At 36.7% G+C, this 17,456-nt stretch overlaps 1 protein-coding gene across 6 annotated transcripts in view; it reads right to left on the bottom strand.

Annotated features, from left to right (window-relative positions):
• Nucleotides 1-16,629, bottom strand: part of Ntng1 (netrin G1) — a 329,591-nt gene extending 312,962 nt beyond the window's left edge. For all 6 annotated transcript variants that reach the window (XM_077791396.1, XM_077791394.1, XM_077791397.1 and 3 more), the window contains exon 1: nucleotides 16,384-16,629. In XM_077791396.1, coding sequence (XP_077647522.1) covers nucleotides 16,384-16,629 — 246 coding nt within the window. The remainder of the gene's footprint in view (nucleotides 1-16,383) is intronic.
• Nucleotides 16,630-17,456: the final 827 nt, after the last annotated feature.

Here is a 17,456-nt window from a genome sequence, read left to right as displayed (position 1 = left end):
GCCAATGATTACAAAATGAAGTGGTGAGTGCTTTGCTAAGGAAAACTACCTGCTACCACAAGACAGCTGCTAAAATACTTCACTCTTACACTGTCTTAAAAACATAATTCACAGAGGAAACGAAGCTAAATTTCTATTCCTGTGATAGCAGAGCTATTTTACTATAGGAATTTCAATTAACAAGGTGCATATCTTAATAGCTTTAGGAATGTATATGCAAAACCCAAAGCATCACTGAGCAAATCTAGCCTTTGACAACATCCAGACTTCCCTCAAGAATGGTCTTTATTTTCCTATCACCACTAGCATTATGATTATACAGTTCCATAGGGACATAAACTTCTCTCTTTTAAAATTTTTTTATATATTGTTTTAGTTGTAGATGTATATAATATCTTTATTTATTTATTTATTTTTATGTGGTGCTCAGGGATCAAATCCAGGGCTTCACACCTGGGAGGCAAGCACTCTACCACTGAGAGACCAGCTCCAACCCGGGGACTTAAACTTCTTAGTTTAAGTTTATCACAGTAATAGTTGCCGCGTCCGGCTAACGGGAACCGAGTCCGGCGAGAGACGTCGAGGTTAAAAAATAAAAAAAAAAAAAAATCACAGGACACCAAGGTTCTTCATCCAGGAGGAGGCATGTGTGCCGTTTATTATCCAAGTTTGTTCCCTTATATACTTTCTATAACTGCAGTGGAAATTTAGCCAAAACAGAGGAGGAATAACACCTGCTACTCTTGGGTTACCGTGACCGTCCCTTATCAGAAAGCTCCGAGAAGGCCAAGATGTTCCCAAAAAGGCACATATGTCTGAGGCAGATAAACATGAAACCGCAAGCCTGCATCACAACCCTGTGAGCTGGCCACTTTGACATGCAGAACAAGAAACTCGGGGCTGAGCCCCAGGGGCCAGGGAAGGCCTGCCACCAGCAAGTCCCCCTCTTTAGTTTTTTGCATGTCAAAGGGAATCAAGTAGCCCCTGTCTTAGGTCGTCCACCGCCCCTGCACTGCTTACCCGTCTCTGGGGAGGCCCCATTCCCCTGGCTTAGGTTGCAGTGCAAGCGTGGAAGTTGCCCGTCACTGGGTACTACAAGATCAGCTCTTGTCCTAGTAAATGAACACTTTTCAGTTAGGATGTCATGGCCAGCAGGACACAACTGCGGATCCCAGTCATAATCTTTGCCAGTGGGATAGCTATGACCAGGGAGCTTTCTGAACGTAAGGGTCTGGGATGACGGCACCAAGTCAGCAGGGTAATTAGGGACCTGGGCAAAAGCAGGCACATAGGAGGGCTGGGTATTGGCTCCTGTCCATCTACATCTCATCTCCGGATGGGTCGTAAGTACACCTCGTGGGCGGAGTCATCCATCTCCAGGCGTTGATAGTGAACCTGTATTGGCTTGGAGGTTAAAATGTTAATCTGGTCCTTAATGAATTGAGTTATCCTATTTGCAACACAAGGTCCCAATGTTGCAATCAAAAGAAGACTCAGTAAGGGCCCCAAGAGGGGAAGAAGGTAGGGCAGGAACCCATTCATCCCAGTCCAAAGAGGGTTCTCAAATAATTCTTTTCTCTAGGTCTTCTTGAAGCTCCTTGATTTTAGTGCGAACTATGCCCGATTTATTGGCATAGAAGCAGCACCTTTCTCCCAAAGCTAAGCAAATCCCTCCCTGATTGGCGGTCAGCAGATCTAGGCCTCGCCTATTCTGAAGGACTACTTCTGCCAAAGAGTCAATTTGGTCTTGTAGGTCCCCAATAGTGCCAGATAGGGTCTGCACATCATCTATAAGCTGCTGAGATAGACGGCGATAAGAATGTATCGCTGTACCCAGTCCAGCTGTGCCTGTGCCCACAGCAGCCGTTATCCCCAGTGTGGCGAGTAGTGGTAGAGCCTGTACAGCTCGCCTGTGTCTTCTCACTAGAGTCTCTAGGCTGGGGATGGGCAGGGGCTCATCCCCAGGGACAATGGTTATGTCAGGGAGAAGCAAGGCGAGGACATAGCCACCTGTCCAGTTGGCAGGGAGTTGGGAGAAGGCAGAGTTCCCACCACACATAAAAACAGTGCCATTAGGGGGGCAGAGGGCTGGAGTGGGTGAGGAATAATTCTTGGTTATTGAGATTGACCGGTTTCCAAAGGAAGTCACTCCAACATCAACATCATAGGTGTTATTTTGCATCATACCCAGGAGACATTCTGTGAAAGTGCCCATAGGTTGGACCTTGAAAGGCAGCCCGGGCTGGCAGGTCTCATCATCAGATGTGGTGGCATTGATAGGAACCGCCACGGGCATGACTGCCCCTGTTGTGATGCAGAGCCAGCAGTCACTAGCAAGCGTGGGATCAGAGTTGTTAAGTAAGAAAAGGGTGGTTTTTAAGATATCCCACGTATTGGCATCCAGATCTGGGAGCTGAGACTTAGGCAGCACCAAGGGGTGGTATATGAGGTCAGGGACCTGTGGTTTCAAGAGCTTGAATATGTTTCTCCCTGCCATTTTTTGTGAGCTCCAAGATGTTAGGAAGTGTGTCGGCTTTACTTTCTTTGTATCTCTAACCCCTAGTACTTTGCCCATACAGGTACGCATTAAGTTAAATTTAAAATAAATTTTTAAAATAAAATAAATTTAAAATAAAAGCTAAAACAACATTTGTCATTTTTATTACCCAATGCCATATACAGTTTATGTATGAGCTGCAAAAGCTCTTTTTCACTGGGTAGTACAAATTCCAAAATGCAGTGTGTGTCCTGCAGAAGATCAAGATGTAGCAGAAGTCTGTAGGATAGCAGCAAGCACAGCTGGGCAGATTGTGCCCAACAGGAGGCAGCCCTGCCCCACTAAGCTGCTTTGAGGCTGAGATCTAGCCTGCTCTCCCTTTTTAAGCCATCCTGTCAGAGAACATTTTTTGGAAACAAACAGCACCTGTTCTCAGTTCTCACATTCACCTTGATAAAACTTTTTAGTGCTTCTGTTTGAGCATACTATACCCAAAAATCATGTGAAATAAAAAGTACAGTTGGAGTAAGTTGAAATTATGGAGGTAAGTTTTCACCTAATGATAAAAAAAACAATATTTACTCTATTGATTGGGAGTGTAGAGGCAATCCACTGGACACCTTTGAGGAAGCGGGTAGCATGGATAATATGGCTTCCAGAGAAACTGAATTAATACCCAGCCTTTGTATTTCCCATGAAGGAATTTCTCTCACTTGCTAAGTTTCTACAAAACCCAACATACCAATGTCATTTCATTAATAAGATGAGTTTTATTTATTTGCATATTGATTTTGTTAATTTTTTTTCAGAATAGTTATATCGTTTTCAGGCATGTCTAGTGTAATTGTTAGTGCACTGAGCCATTATAATCTCAGCGCAAATGTCATTGCATCCGTGAATTATTATTTTAATACTATTTTATTTGGAATACATTTCATTTACTTTAAAACCACAGTTCTGTAATTATGCTGATTTTAAATACCTTGCTTGGAGCCCGAACCTCACAAGCAGTTAGTTATTAAATGCCATTAGTAACATCAGGGATGGCTGGACAGTTCACAGAAAGGTGATATAACAGGAAAACATCCAGAAGATCCCTTCAAAGCAGAAAATGAGAATCAGAATGACTTGAACCTTTTAGTGACAGAAATGATCATCACCCTAATAATGATAATTGATATTTGTTGAGTACTTACTATATGTCAGGCACTGGGCTAAGTACCTCATCATCTTATCCCTCAGAACAAGAAGCAACATAACCTGACTAAATTTTAATTTGAACCTTTATGCCTGTTTGAATCCAAATAAAATATCCTTCATGGCGTGCACCATGTTAGACTTTCCAGTTCTGAATAACTAGCTCTAAGTGTCAGAAACTTAATGAGTGCACAAATTTCCTCTCTAGAAGAAGCAATTGTCCCCTCTTAGGAGGGGCATAAAGACTTTCTGATGAATACTCCTACAATATAGCCCATATTCTCCTCAAACAGATAAGAAAATAACAAAATGTGTGCAGATCCACCTTCCCTGCCAGTCTAGATGGAAACTTTCTGGCTGTGGTTTTAATTGGAAATGGAACCCTTCCCTTGCTGTCCAAATTTATTACAGTTACACATCACCCTCAGGTTTTCATCTAGGGGACAAGTCATTCTCGTGATGGATGAAGCAATATTTATATATCATCTTGCAAAGTAAACAACAAGACTTCCAGTTGTTACAGTCCAATAATGAAGAGAGTGAACTTGGAAAAATTATGTGTAGCTAACAAAAATAATTTTAAAGAGTGATTATTGAGATAGGCAGATCTATAATGCCACTCTTAAAATTTGTTGCCTGCTGCACAAAGATCAGTTAAAGAAGTTTGCTTATAGTTTGATGGAATGTTTATTTCTTCAAATTTCATTCTTCCTACTGATTTACCATTCTGAATATATGCAAGTGATGCTCATATAACTTCCAAGTGATTTACTTTTAAATAATTAAAACCAAGATGAGAGATTAAGAGCCATGGTCCACATAGTTTTATCAAATATCCTGAGTTAATTATGCTTGCTCTGATAGATCATAAAAATCTAATGATAAGCTAAGGAAATAAGAGAAACACAATTTCTTAAATATATTTAATTATATTACAAGAGGAAGCATATCAATGAACAAGACAAAACAAAACCTGTTGAAGGTTAGGGTTGTAGCTCAGTGGTAGAGTGCTCGCCTCAAGTGTGGAGGGCACTGGGTTACAACCTCAGCATCACATAAAAATAAAGGCATTGTGTTCATCTATAACTTTAAAAAAAAAACTTGTTGAGGCTAACCCTTGTAATCTAATCTGTTGGCAGGGATGCAACAAGGTGTATCTAACGTAAATTCTTGTTGTCTTCAAACCAACAATTTGGCTTCAGGGTGCATACCTCAGGAAAAACAGAAACACAGCAAAACCCTTGCTCATACACACCAAGAGACTGGTGGAAATTACACTCTCATATAGTGCCTTGAAATTCCAAAAAACTAAAACAAATAAGAAAAAAAAATCTAGGAACGTCCTAAATTCCCATCAAGGAATATAATTTTACAAGGAGTATATGTGTGTGTGTGTGTGTGTGTGTGTGTGTGTGTGTGTGTGAGAGAGAGAGAGAGAGAGTAGCATTTTAATATGAATAATATAGATTGCACATATCAAATGTATAATCTTAAAAATAATGTTGAAAGCATATTTCAGAATAGTTTTTTAGGATGATAACATTTTAAAAACTTGACATCAAAACTATTGTTTTGAATGCTCAAATTTGGTATGAAAAGCATAAAAACATAAACTGGATGCAACACCAAATTCAATTCTTCCTTTGGAAGAAGGAGATGAGGAATGAATCAGGGAGTGGGGACAAACAAGATTTCAGTTCTGTCTCTAATGTCTATTTAGGATTTTAAGCAAAAACAATATGTTACCATTGTTAATTCTAAGTGACATTTGTGTATGTGTTTCTTATGTTTTTATACATATACTTCTGTATACCTTAAATAATCTCTAGATTAACAATGATACCTCATACAATGTAAATGCTATACAAATCATTTTTATACTCTATTGCTTATGGAATTGCAACAAAAATAAGTTTGTACATGTTCAGTACAGATCTAAATTTTTGAATATTTTTCTACCCAGTGTTGGTTAAATCCATGATATTTGATTTTCAGATAGGGAGGGTCAACTCTATAAATATATATATATAAAGTTATATTACATATATTATTTTATTATATCATGTATCATATTATATATTATTAAAGATAAGTGATTTTGATAATAGAACAGGCATGAGAAGCTGGAAGATCAACTAGAAGATACAGCAGAGCCTCACCTAGAGAGAAAACTGGAAGGGCCCTGGTTATTAGAACTAGAGAAAGTGAAAGTGGTAGGATTCGCAGTATATTTTGAAGGTTTTACTAACAGAACTTGTTGAGATGTTTGTGAGCAATATAAAGGAATTAAGGAGAATTCCTAGATTGTTTGTTTGAGCAGCTAGATAGATGAGTGTAGGATGCCATTTACAGATGTGGGAAATACTAGAGGCAGACTCGATTCAGAGAGAAAAAAATTAAGAGTTCTATAACAAACACATTAAGTTGAAAACACTTAGTGGACATCCAAGTAGTGAAACCATGAAGGAAGTTGGCTATACAGTAACAGTTGTTGTTGACACTGTCAAAACAAAACAAAACAAAAGCATCCTGCTAACTACTTCTCTTAACACCTCACTCACAAGAATGTGATTTTGTTAACTAGCCAACAGTTGCCGACTTATTATTCTGGTTTGAGATGGTGAATACAATATGTACTCAGCTCTCTATGATTTCTAACAGCTTATTTCCATTTATATGAACACATTAATGGAAAAGAAAGCAAGAATGGAAACAAACAGTGTTGATTGGTTCTCTTATCCCTGAATGAAGACACTCATCACGTAATGCATATTTCCAGAATTCCATATGCCCTGTTTACAGAATCCAATTTCCTGAGGTTATTTCAGATAAAAGGCTTTTTAAATAACAAAATCATAGTATCGCAGCTCATAGTCCAAATCATAAATGGGATTTTTTTCACATGTTACAAATAAAATCAGGGGGAAATAGAATAAGTGCAGGACATAGGTATCTGAGTACTGGATTTTTCTTGTTTCCTCTACAAATTGCAAATTTTACTTAACCTCATAACTACTTCACCTGGTAAATAAGACTTATGGTAGAATTGAGACTACAAGAACCAACACAAGTCAAAAATTTAATACAATGCATGTAAGTTCTTCATAAACATCAACTACAAATATTATTTGTAAAAATATGACACAAACCCAATTCAACAAACGTACAATAATTTCTACGTACATCTGATACCATGCTAAGCACTGTAAAAGTGCTGATTCCTGTGATAGCTAAATAGAACATTATTCTGCACTACATTGTAGATACATTGATGAGAATGTTCCCTAACACTTCATACAAGATTAGTCTTTCTAAACTTTGAAATCAAATTCCATATGCAGTGGTCTAGAAATCTACAACCAATCTCAGATTAACATATTGGCCACGAGCTCATTCTCTCTCTGTCATGCACATGTCCTCTTGTGTAACTTATGCAGACCACACAGGTTGGTTCTCCTCTCACATGAGAGAACCTGCAGATGGTCCATTATGTAAATAGCCTCAGTCTATCCTGACCCACAAATCAATCTACAACTTTTGAATGTCACTTTCAAAAACATTGAGGCCTCTGGTTTAACCTTCACATGACCCATAAATCGCAGCTCTCCCCGTCTGGCAGACAATTTTTAGTTTTACACATCCCACACTCATGTCTTCTGGCACCTATGCACGCACTAAAATATCTTCCCTTGAAATACAGAATTCTTTTTCTAGAACAGTCTTCTAACTTCTCAGCTGGTTTCATATTCCTCACACTTGACCAATCTTTTCTACCCATTTAGGAATTCTTCCCTCATATAAATCAATATAGAGGAACCTTGACAACATTGCTGAAACACAAGATTAATTTTTAGACCATGCTTGGAAGTTCTTTGGAAGCGTATTTGATTCCTTCATTTTATCATTTATAAGAAGGAAAGGGATCAACAGAAAAGAAACAAAAAGTTACAAGTTATGCTAAAAAATCATTGTGCAGACATGACCTGATGATAGATAGTATCAGCAGCAGGGTCCCTCAACGGACATCATCTTTCTGGAACAAAAGGGCTATTTCTTTGGACTGGAGCAATACCCAGCTCAATTCCTCATTTAATATTTCAGAAGTCAGCTCCAAAGTAGGTCAAAAATGAAAACCAATTCTGTTTTTTTTTTTCCTCAGCTCACATCTTTAATTTTCATGAACAGATACTATGTGAATCTATCTATTCCCAGCAAGATGAGAAGAAACTTACAACCTGCCAATCTCAGTAACTTCTTTTCCAATATTATGCTTGTAAAACAACTTCCATCATTTTCTCCTAATGTAAGAGAAGAAATTCTGAAGTTTAAAAATAGTACATGAAAACTCAGTCTGCCCTTTGGTCTGGAGAATTAAAACCAAAGTAGGTTTCATACCAGTAGCTCTATACAAAGAACGTGTTTCAGTATTTAATTATTTCCAAAAGCACTGATTCTAAATGAAAACAGACACTTTGCTTGAGGGTAAATAATAACTTTGCAAAGCTTGTAAATTAGGAACAAAAGACCCAAAAGTGGGCTTTCAGATGAAGCTTTTCTAACCCCAAGACTATGGCTTCCTGCCACCAAAATCTAGTGCAGGAATGCGTACCGTGTTCACAACATGAACAGTGTGGAAAAGTCTCGAAAATATGATATCCTCTAGCAAAAAAGGATGTTTATACTGATTGAACTAAGAGAAAATGGAGTTTGTATAAAAAAATCAAATTTACATATTTGTTTTTTAATTGGTGGCTTTAGTAGAATAATTAGAAAAGGAGTAAAAAGTACAAAGTAATGAAGCTAGTACATTTAGAGATAGAGAAATTTAAATGCCCAAGAAACATCAAAAATCAGTCACTTCCATAAGCAAATGCAAGCTTCTTTTAAAAAATGAAATTCCATTTTCACCTCCATATACATCCTTATATCAATGTCAAGTTTTAAAAATTAGAACCTAATCTAAAAGAGTGGTGGAGTAAGGATAATTTAATCCTTATCTTTTTTGGTAAACTACATATTCTCATTTATGTGTTAAAAAACTATATTAGAAGAAAATTTGAAAATATTTTGAAGTATTGGGCAGATCTACTGACTTAGACATTTGCATAACATATTGGTAGATGGATCAATTTTTAGAGTGGAAAATTTGACAGCTCTGGTCAAAAGCTTTATGGTATAAAAACAAAATAACCTAGATGTCTAGACTGGTTGAAGGAATGCCCATATGACAGAATACTATAGAACAGTGTATCTCAAAAACATAATGTTGTATTTAAAAAAGGAAATTATATGATGATATGTATAGTATTTTCCCCTTTATGCATGTCTCAATACAATGCTACATATAGTTCATGTATCATCATCAATATATTATCTTTCCACCATTTTTTAAATAAGAGAAAGGAATGGAAAGAAAGAAAGAAAGAAGGAAATACCAGACAACACAGCACATAGAAAGGGAAAGCCTTGTCTGTATAGATAAGTGTATATTTACTGAGTTTCAAACTAAAATGTTTTTCCTTCTGTGGGTCATTTTAAAGCCACAGGTGTTGCTGTGGTGTGATTTACAAGGTGTGATTTACCCATCTTCAACTTAGTTCCCAAAGAGGTCTCCTGACTTGGCTCTGCACTATGTAAACAAAGCTACATTCCTTCTACCTACAAAATGAATCTCAAATCCAGACAAAACAAACAAAGGCCCAGAGAAAAGGAGCTGCCTAACTCCCATGACACTTCTTCCTCCATGACTATCATAAAGACTGTCCATTCAATTCAGTGGCAATTCTGTCCTTGAGCAAAGTATAGTTCTACGTTCAGCCTCAATTCAATAACACAATAAGCTCAACATCCTAAAAACACATTCATTTAATATGTGGGAGATAAAGGATCTGTTTAGTTAAAGAACACTATCCTGATATTTGTTCATTCTACCATTAACCAATAGCCAAAACCATGGAAACAGCATCAAGTTGCCTAAGTGGAAAGATTAAAAAAAAGTTAAAAATTCACATAATTGAATATTTACAGCTATTAAAATCATATTTTTGAATTGTTTATGAGAAATAAATGCAGAAAACATAGTAAGAAATGAAAGCAATTGGTAAAAATCTATATGTGATATGATTCCAATTTTGTAAAACAGAATATGTGTTATACTTAGGGAGAGAGACTTGTAAAAGTGTTGCAAAATGATTCTGATGTTGTGTGTAATGTTTTCATATATCTTCAAAGTTATTTATAATAAATGAGAATTACATCTCAGAAAAAAATATTTATAGAGGATTCCATTAGAAATGGAAAAGATTCCTCATATATAGTCTAAACAGATGGAAAGATACTTTCATTATCAGAACTCAAGGGTAGATTTTGTCTCTACTATCTCTCTTTTGAAAACATCACCATGAGCTGCCCAAACATAGTAGCTACATTTTTCTTGCTATTTTTTAATTTACAGAGAAAAAACAAACATTGGATTTATGATAATATTTCTCAAGAAATAAAAAACATTCTTTTAATCATATACTATATTCAATTGATTAATTAATTAGCTAAAACCATGTCATCATTTGTTGCCTAGGAGAATATTAAATACTATGAGGAATAAAAGCAATAAAATGTATAGTCTCTGCTAAATTTAAATTATATGTCAGCTTATATATTCTCACATAATATCTCATTTAAAGGATGGTGGTAATCCAGTTAAGAGTCAGAATACAAAAAGGACATGAAACAAATAAATGTGTATGTGAGCACATCGAACAATAAGATGCTTTAAGGTGGAAAATGATGGAGTAAGGCAGGGCTACTGTTCATCTATTTATCTCCATTTATATATCACTAGATAGATGTATAAAAATATAGAAAGCAATGGCTGATAGAGCAGAAGGAATTAAAAGGTCAAGAAAATGATATCAGTTGAAATTGGCAGGAGGTGTATACAGAAAATAAGTTGAGTTACACCTGAAGGACGAACTCTGGAGATTAGAACCAAGAGCTCTCAGTAGCATGTGGATAAATCTTGCTATTGTAGGACACTGCTTCTCACTCTTTTCAAGTGATGTCCCTTTAGATTCAGAGCAGATAGGATTATCTGTTGGGGGACTGAAAGAGGTAACTCAGAGAATCTATCACAAGGTAGTCATTATCTGAAGTGTCATGTTTCATCTTTAAACTTTTTGGTTTTTACATAGAATTAAATGCTTTCATTAACCTTTGTGTGAAGTCCAGGCAACATTTAGATGAGCCATGGTTTATTTTACTCAGCATATTACAGCATCTCCTATGTATATATGTATGTGTGAGTATGTGAAACTCAGTCAGTTTTCTGGTGTTTTGTTCCCTGTCCATCTTGTTATGTATAAGGAGGTCTATTCATTTACCAGGTTGCTAGACTGTCATTTAAATGCTGCAGGCACTTATCTGTCCCACCCAGCATTTCCCCCACTTCTTTTCTTTCTGACACTGCTTAACATTAGGCACTTAGCTAGCAAATAGTGTTTTCCAAGTGGTCCTTTGCAGTGACATGCTGCAAAATAAGGTTTTTGCCTTAACATTCTGAGTGTTGCTCATCCTTCTCTGTCCCCTTGTTCCCAGGGTACGTACTACTTTGCATTCGTTTTGCTTAGAATTCTACTTCCTTTGGCAGCAGTGGACATATGTTATTTAACTTTGATTCTCACTACTGCCAGTCGGTTTTACAAGTTCTGTACCCATTGTTCATTTTACTTTGTACACAGCTGTCTGCAATTATACCTGTGAAGCATTAGCTCTACAGAGACGAAAGCACTTGTGCATATAGGAAATACTATCTCAGAACAATAAATGACGTGAGATAGTTTAAGGTTCTGTTACTCCTGCCTTAATTTTTATCAGTTCCATCTCAGACCACCCCCATAAACCATGCATGTTATGCCAATGCAGCTTCAACCCAAATCCAGTAGTACCCTTCCAATCAGATTGCCAGCCCTAAATCCCCTAGAAATGTCATGGGTCCTAATGGAAAGTATTAGAAAATAAGGCTTCATGAACTCAGATTTAAAAAGCAGGTAGAGTACTTTATACTTGATGAAATAGATAACACAGAGCTATGGGAGGCTCCTCAACAACTATTCACTGGATGTGGTGATAAATCAGAAAGATTGATCTCTGTGGAACTTAATTCAGTACAAACATGAATTAAACTTTTCTAAGAAATACATCTAAATAATGAACTAATAATAATGAGACGTTCATAATGAAAGAAATGAAGGTTTTTTAAAAATTCCATTCTGGCATAATTAAGGGATAAATCAGTTCAATTGAAAGATGTCACTGTCATTAAAACTTCATTCATTTATTGAATTATGTTTCATGTGAACAGAGTGTATTTTTAAGATTATTCAATTATTATGTAAGTCAATGTCATTTCCAGTTTTGGGAAAATTGATATTAATCCCTTGTCACTGAAAATGTAACCAAGTTTATCAAATTAATTTCTCAAAGGCCACCTGATAGCCACCAGATGGCAACCTGAGACGACGTCAAGTCAGGAATTGAAGTTATGGATGGCCCTGAGAGGTTGTGCATTACCACTCACTCCCCGGGGTTCTTTGAAGTCATAAAACACAAAGGCTTTCTAGGACTTTTGTAAATTTCATTTGAACTTAATAAAATATGCTCTATCCACGATGCTTGCAGTAATTAAAGATTCTTTTTCTTAATAGGAGTCTATTTTGAAATAGCACAATATGGAGTGATCATTAATAGGCCTATTAAGGTACTTGAATAAATGCCTATCAAGAGTGCAGCACACATTAGTAAATTTCCTACAGAAAATCCATTTTCATTTCAAATTCTGACATTTTATTTAGAAAAATTATACCCTTTCTTTTAATTATTTCAGTAAACACAATGAGGGCATTGCTAACTACACCTTAGAGTACTTTATTTTCTCCTTTTTTTTTAGTAATATGGTTCTGCTTGTAATTAAAGGCGTGCTGCATTAATGATGCTGAAAGTCTCCAAGGGAAACATTTAATGTCCACCTCATAATATTATGCCCAAACTACATGCACAAAAGACTTTTTAATAATCTTTGTTTCCTAATTTAGTTTTGATTGGTTCTGAAATCCATGGCAGCACTGAAGGGCTCCCATTTCCACCGTCATCAGCAATTCTGCACCATAAATCTTACACATGCATATGACTTCCGTCTGTAGGCTCCTTTCAAAGCTTTTGTTTAACTTATCCAGAAAATTAGCTTCAGGCTGGAAATAATTGCAGATAATTTTGCCATTTTTAAGCCACTGGGGTGTTGCAAGGAGAGATGACAGCTAAGTTTGTCTAAACACAAAGAACAAGTCAGAGCTTTGTGTTGTCACTTTGGCTTTGCACGTGGGTTCAGATCATTCTTCCTGCTCTTTATGCAAATTGAAACAACTTGTCACTGAATGATCTGTGTTTCCTGACAAAGATATGCTACTTGAAGCTTGTCTTGTGGACAAAAGGACAGGATTTACACAAACATGTTTTCCTAGACTTAAAAATAAAAATGCTTAGTTCTCCTCTTCCCTTCAGATTCTTCCCCCTTAGCAAAAGCATAATTTTTTTAGCCACTATAAACTTAAAAAGAATATGATAAATTAAAAAGAAGATACATAGCTTTCAAAATGTACAACTGGTATATATGTTATCACCTTATTCTACTATTTCTTTAATTCTCCCAGAAAACTAATGTACAAATATTTGGACAATGAGTACACAACATTTCAAATTACTTGACACTGAAGATTTATTAAATATGTCATTCAGGTTAATAAGCAAAGACCTATTATAAAATGGAATCATATGTTTCTCTTCTAAAATTTCACTCTATATTAAAATGACTGCAAAGTTCATGGATAGTCACTGGCATATAATGATGGAGCAAAGGCAAAAAGAAGTAACACAGATTCTTAATGCAGGGCCAGTGAGCTTTAATTTTATATTAAACAAAATCAGCTATGGGAATTATAAGGCATTTCTATGACCTAATGTCCTCTTGGTGCTCAACAGTGCTATAGTCATAGCTAATAAGGGTGTCACTAGCTGAGCAAGTGAAACTGTTTGCAGCAAACATTTGCATATAGGGGCTAAGTAGTGATTGTGCTTCTCTGGCAGCTACCCTGATGTAATAGGCTATAATGACTTGCAGGGAGCAGGTATGGACGCAAGTGTCGGGATGGGAATGTAGCTCAGCGGATGCAAGTGTCAAGGAGGGACTAATGTGTAAGTCATAACACAAATGCATTTATGGATCCCAATTAGACCTTGGGCTAAGGAGCACCTAAACAGGTCTGATATGACAGTATCCCAAGAGAGTTTTATACTCTTGTGTCAGGTTTCGGAAAATCCAAAACATAGAAGTATTGTTATACTAGGCCATTATCATTGACTTGGCATGTAATATACATACAAATAGTCCTAAAGTGTGCAATTTAAAGGCAAGATTATTTAATCTGCTAAGCCAATCAGATGCTTATTAAGGACTACAAATTAAGGATTGATAGATAACATCTCACAAACCTTACACTCTCCCTTGGAAAACTATAAAACTCAATGACAAGTTTAAATCCACCAAGGCTTTTGACACTATTCTGTGGACTTTTCTGTACACATGCAAAGTATTCCTCTTACTGTCCTGAATGCCAGCTGAAGGACATCATTTTAATTCTTTTTTTTTTTTTTCCCATTTGGCCTCCAACATCACTTAGCCAGTAGACTGGTAGGAATTATCTTGTTTAAGAAACTTAGGCCATGTCCCTTTGAAAGGCAGCAAAGGAAGACCTGTTAATGTGCCCTTTCCTCTTATAATGGGAGAAAGAGGCATGCTGCAGATACCATGCTAGGTATACCTTCAACATGATGGACAGGAGCAGTGCTGAGCAAGCACTCTGGCCAGAGGCTGAGACCAGGCAAACTGCACATATAAATCATACCTTGAACACATCATACAGGACTTGTGCAAGCAGAAATGACACCCTAAAAAAAGATATTTTCTATTTTACTTGGATCTGTAAATTATTAAACAATGCTAGAAAAGGCGTATTGTTATAAGTGTCATGCAAACCAATATATAGAGCTACAGTGTTCTTAATAATATGAAGAGTTGGCCCAGAAGTTGTCCCCTGCTAGAAGGAGTAGAAGATTGCACAACCTATCACCTGAATAGCAATTTCATCCCAGATTTGAAATGAGATCTTATATTTGACCTTTCATAAGAAATTATTAAAGACCTTATATAAAGTCAACATATGTACCTGCTTTTTTAACAGATTTATTATAGTTTTACTAACATGTTTGAATATACTTCTCCAGAAGCCTGTGGTTTCTAAAATATAACTTCTTTGCCAAGCACATACCTGTTTGCCAAAGAGACGGGTCCTCTTTTTGAAATATTTAGTCTTTCAGGGCACTTTAGTCATAGTGACACCTAATAGCCAAGCTCTTTTTCTCACTCTCCACAAAATCAGGTTTAGACTATAATTCAAACCAGTCCCCAAAGGCACTTCTGAAAAATGGCAAGCCCTTAGCTTTTAGGTGAAAACACTCTTTATTGCTCAAAATTGTTTCCTGTTACAAAACCTTTTCTATAGTGCTCAAGCTAAGATGATCTTATGCTAATTTAACTCACTGGGGACTGTGAGCAGATGCTACTTTGATTAATAGTTTCACTATCCTGAAAATGCCAGGCCAGGTTCAAGATAATAAAGTCAGGTAAGAATACTATTAAAATCTGCCATAGAATTCTATCTGTTACATGGAGAAAAATGGGATCACAGCTCCTGTATCCAACAAAGACGGTCTATAATAAAAAACAGCCACCTAAAACAAATGAACACAGTGTCTGAATTCCTTGGCACATTAACTGACACCATTTTAATCACCAAGCTCTTCATTACTACTTTATAGGTATATTTTCAGCTATGTCCTTAGTTGAAATTCAGTGTTTTACTCCAAAGCTATCTTTTCACATAGTATTTAACTTTCCACCCAGGGGAAAAAAAATACACGTAAGAACAATAAATTTTTGTAACTTTGCTTATCAAAAGGAGAGTATCTGAATTTGTATGACCCAGGTCATTATTTTCAGCAAATATGATCTCCAACAAGCACTTTTAAAACATCCACAGAAAACTGTGATCCTAGATGATAAGGGACTGCATGAGTTGGCAAATAAGGCTTTTCTGAAAAAGCATCTTGGGAGACTTTAGTCCCTCTCTCCTCTGCTTTTCCTCTCACTGGTCTCCTAACCAAGGACTTCCAAATCATAGCTGCTTTCTAATGAAGGAAAGCAGGAGAAGGAATCTAACCTGGAATCATGGAACCTGGGGCTGGCTTCATATATGCATGTTAAGAAACCTTTGCAATTTTTTAAAGTTTGCCAGTGGATTTTCTCCTTAACATAACACATATGATCTAATCATATTCCCAAACTCCAATCTGAAACTTAACCTTCAATTGAAAGTAGAAAGTTCTAGTGCATCAATTATACTGTGCAAATGTAGTTTCAGGTAGTTCAAACCTCCACAGAGAATGACTTGCTAGGTAACACAACCTGCCACCTGCAGATTCAGCTCTACATGAAAGGAGCCTTCACATTCACCACATTCATATTCATATGCGATTCAACCCCTTTAGGGGAAATACTCTACTCAGAAGGGTTGCCTCACCATTGCACAGAAGGACTCAGGAGGGTCTCCACAGGTAATATCCGGGGGATCCAGTTTCACTTTCAGGTATTTTGTCATGTCCGTGGATTCTGGTTGACAGGCCATGTAATCCCAAACTTTACCTTCTTCTGTGTAAATCTGAGTCTTACACACATCATAATGTCCCCACACCAAAGGGTAGGGCTGCATCACTGAAGACACTGTAACCCAAAGGGCATGAATGGACAGGAATCTTGACAAATACATCTCTAAATTCTTTGCAATCTTCGTGATTTATCTGTAATCTTTGTCTATTTTACATATACATTTGTTTATATATATTTATATTTGTGTATATATATATATATATATATGTCTTTATGTAGATAGGTCTGTATATTTTTAAAAAGAAAGAAAAAAAAAGAAGAAAAGAAAAAAGAGGATCAGACCTCAAAAGCAGAATCCAAAATCAGATGTGAAGGATTAAGATACTGTGCGTGTTCAGGTATATTGAGGACTTTGGTGGAAGCCTAACATACTTGTGTGTTAGGCATTAACAGCAACTTGGAGCATTTTCGTCGTCCTAGAACATATCGAGTTTGGTTTTTGTAAAAGATGTCCAATAGCAGATAATAATTTAGCAAAGTGATGGCTCTCCCATTGTACATCCGATAACCCTGAGTGATCCTCAATGCTCACGGTTCACAAGGGCTGCCCAGGCGCCGCTGAGATATCAGTATCGGAAGCAAAAGGATGTGCGTCTATCATCCGGTGTCTGTTTCCCATCAATCATCCTTTTCTTCTGGCACCAACACCCTTTAAGAAACAATAAGAGTAAGAGTTATTGTCCTGGAGTCAATGCATTACGAAGTGTATGATATGTTGACATTTTGGAGGTTTGATGCAATATCAAGCAAATTGGTGTAATCTGGATAACCTTTACTCAGCTGCTTTGCTAGAATGAGCAAACCAGGGAAATCATTCACATAGGGGAGATCTGATATGAAGGATTTAACTCTTCCCTAGCAAAGACAGATGTGTGTGTTCCAGGTGAGTTACAGGTTTTCGCTTCAAAAATTATTTCCATCTGAACT

This window comes from Urocitellus parryii, chromosome 11 (assembly GCF_045843805.1).
Source record: "Urocitellus parryii isolate mUroPar1 chromosome 11, mUroPar1.hap1, whole genome shotgun sequence".
In the NCBI taxonomy this organism is placed as follows: domain Eukaryota; kingdom Metazoa; phylum Chordata; class Mammalia; order Rodentia; family Sciuridae; genus Urocitellus; species Urocitellus parryii.
This window is presented reverse-complemented; position numbering and strand designations above follow the sequence as displayed.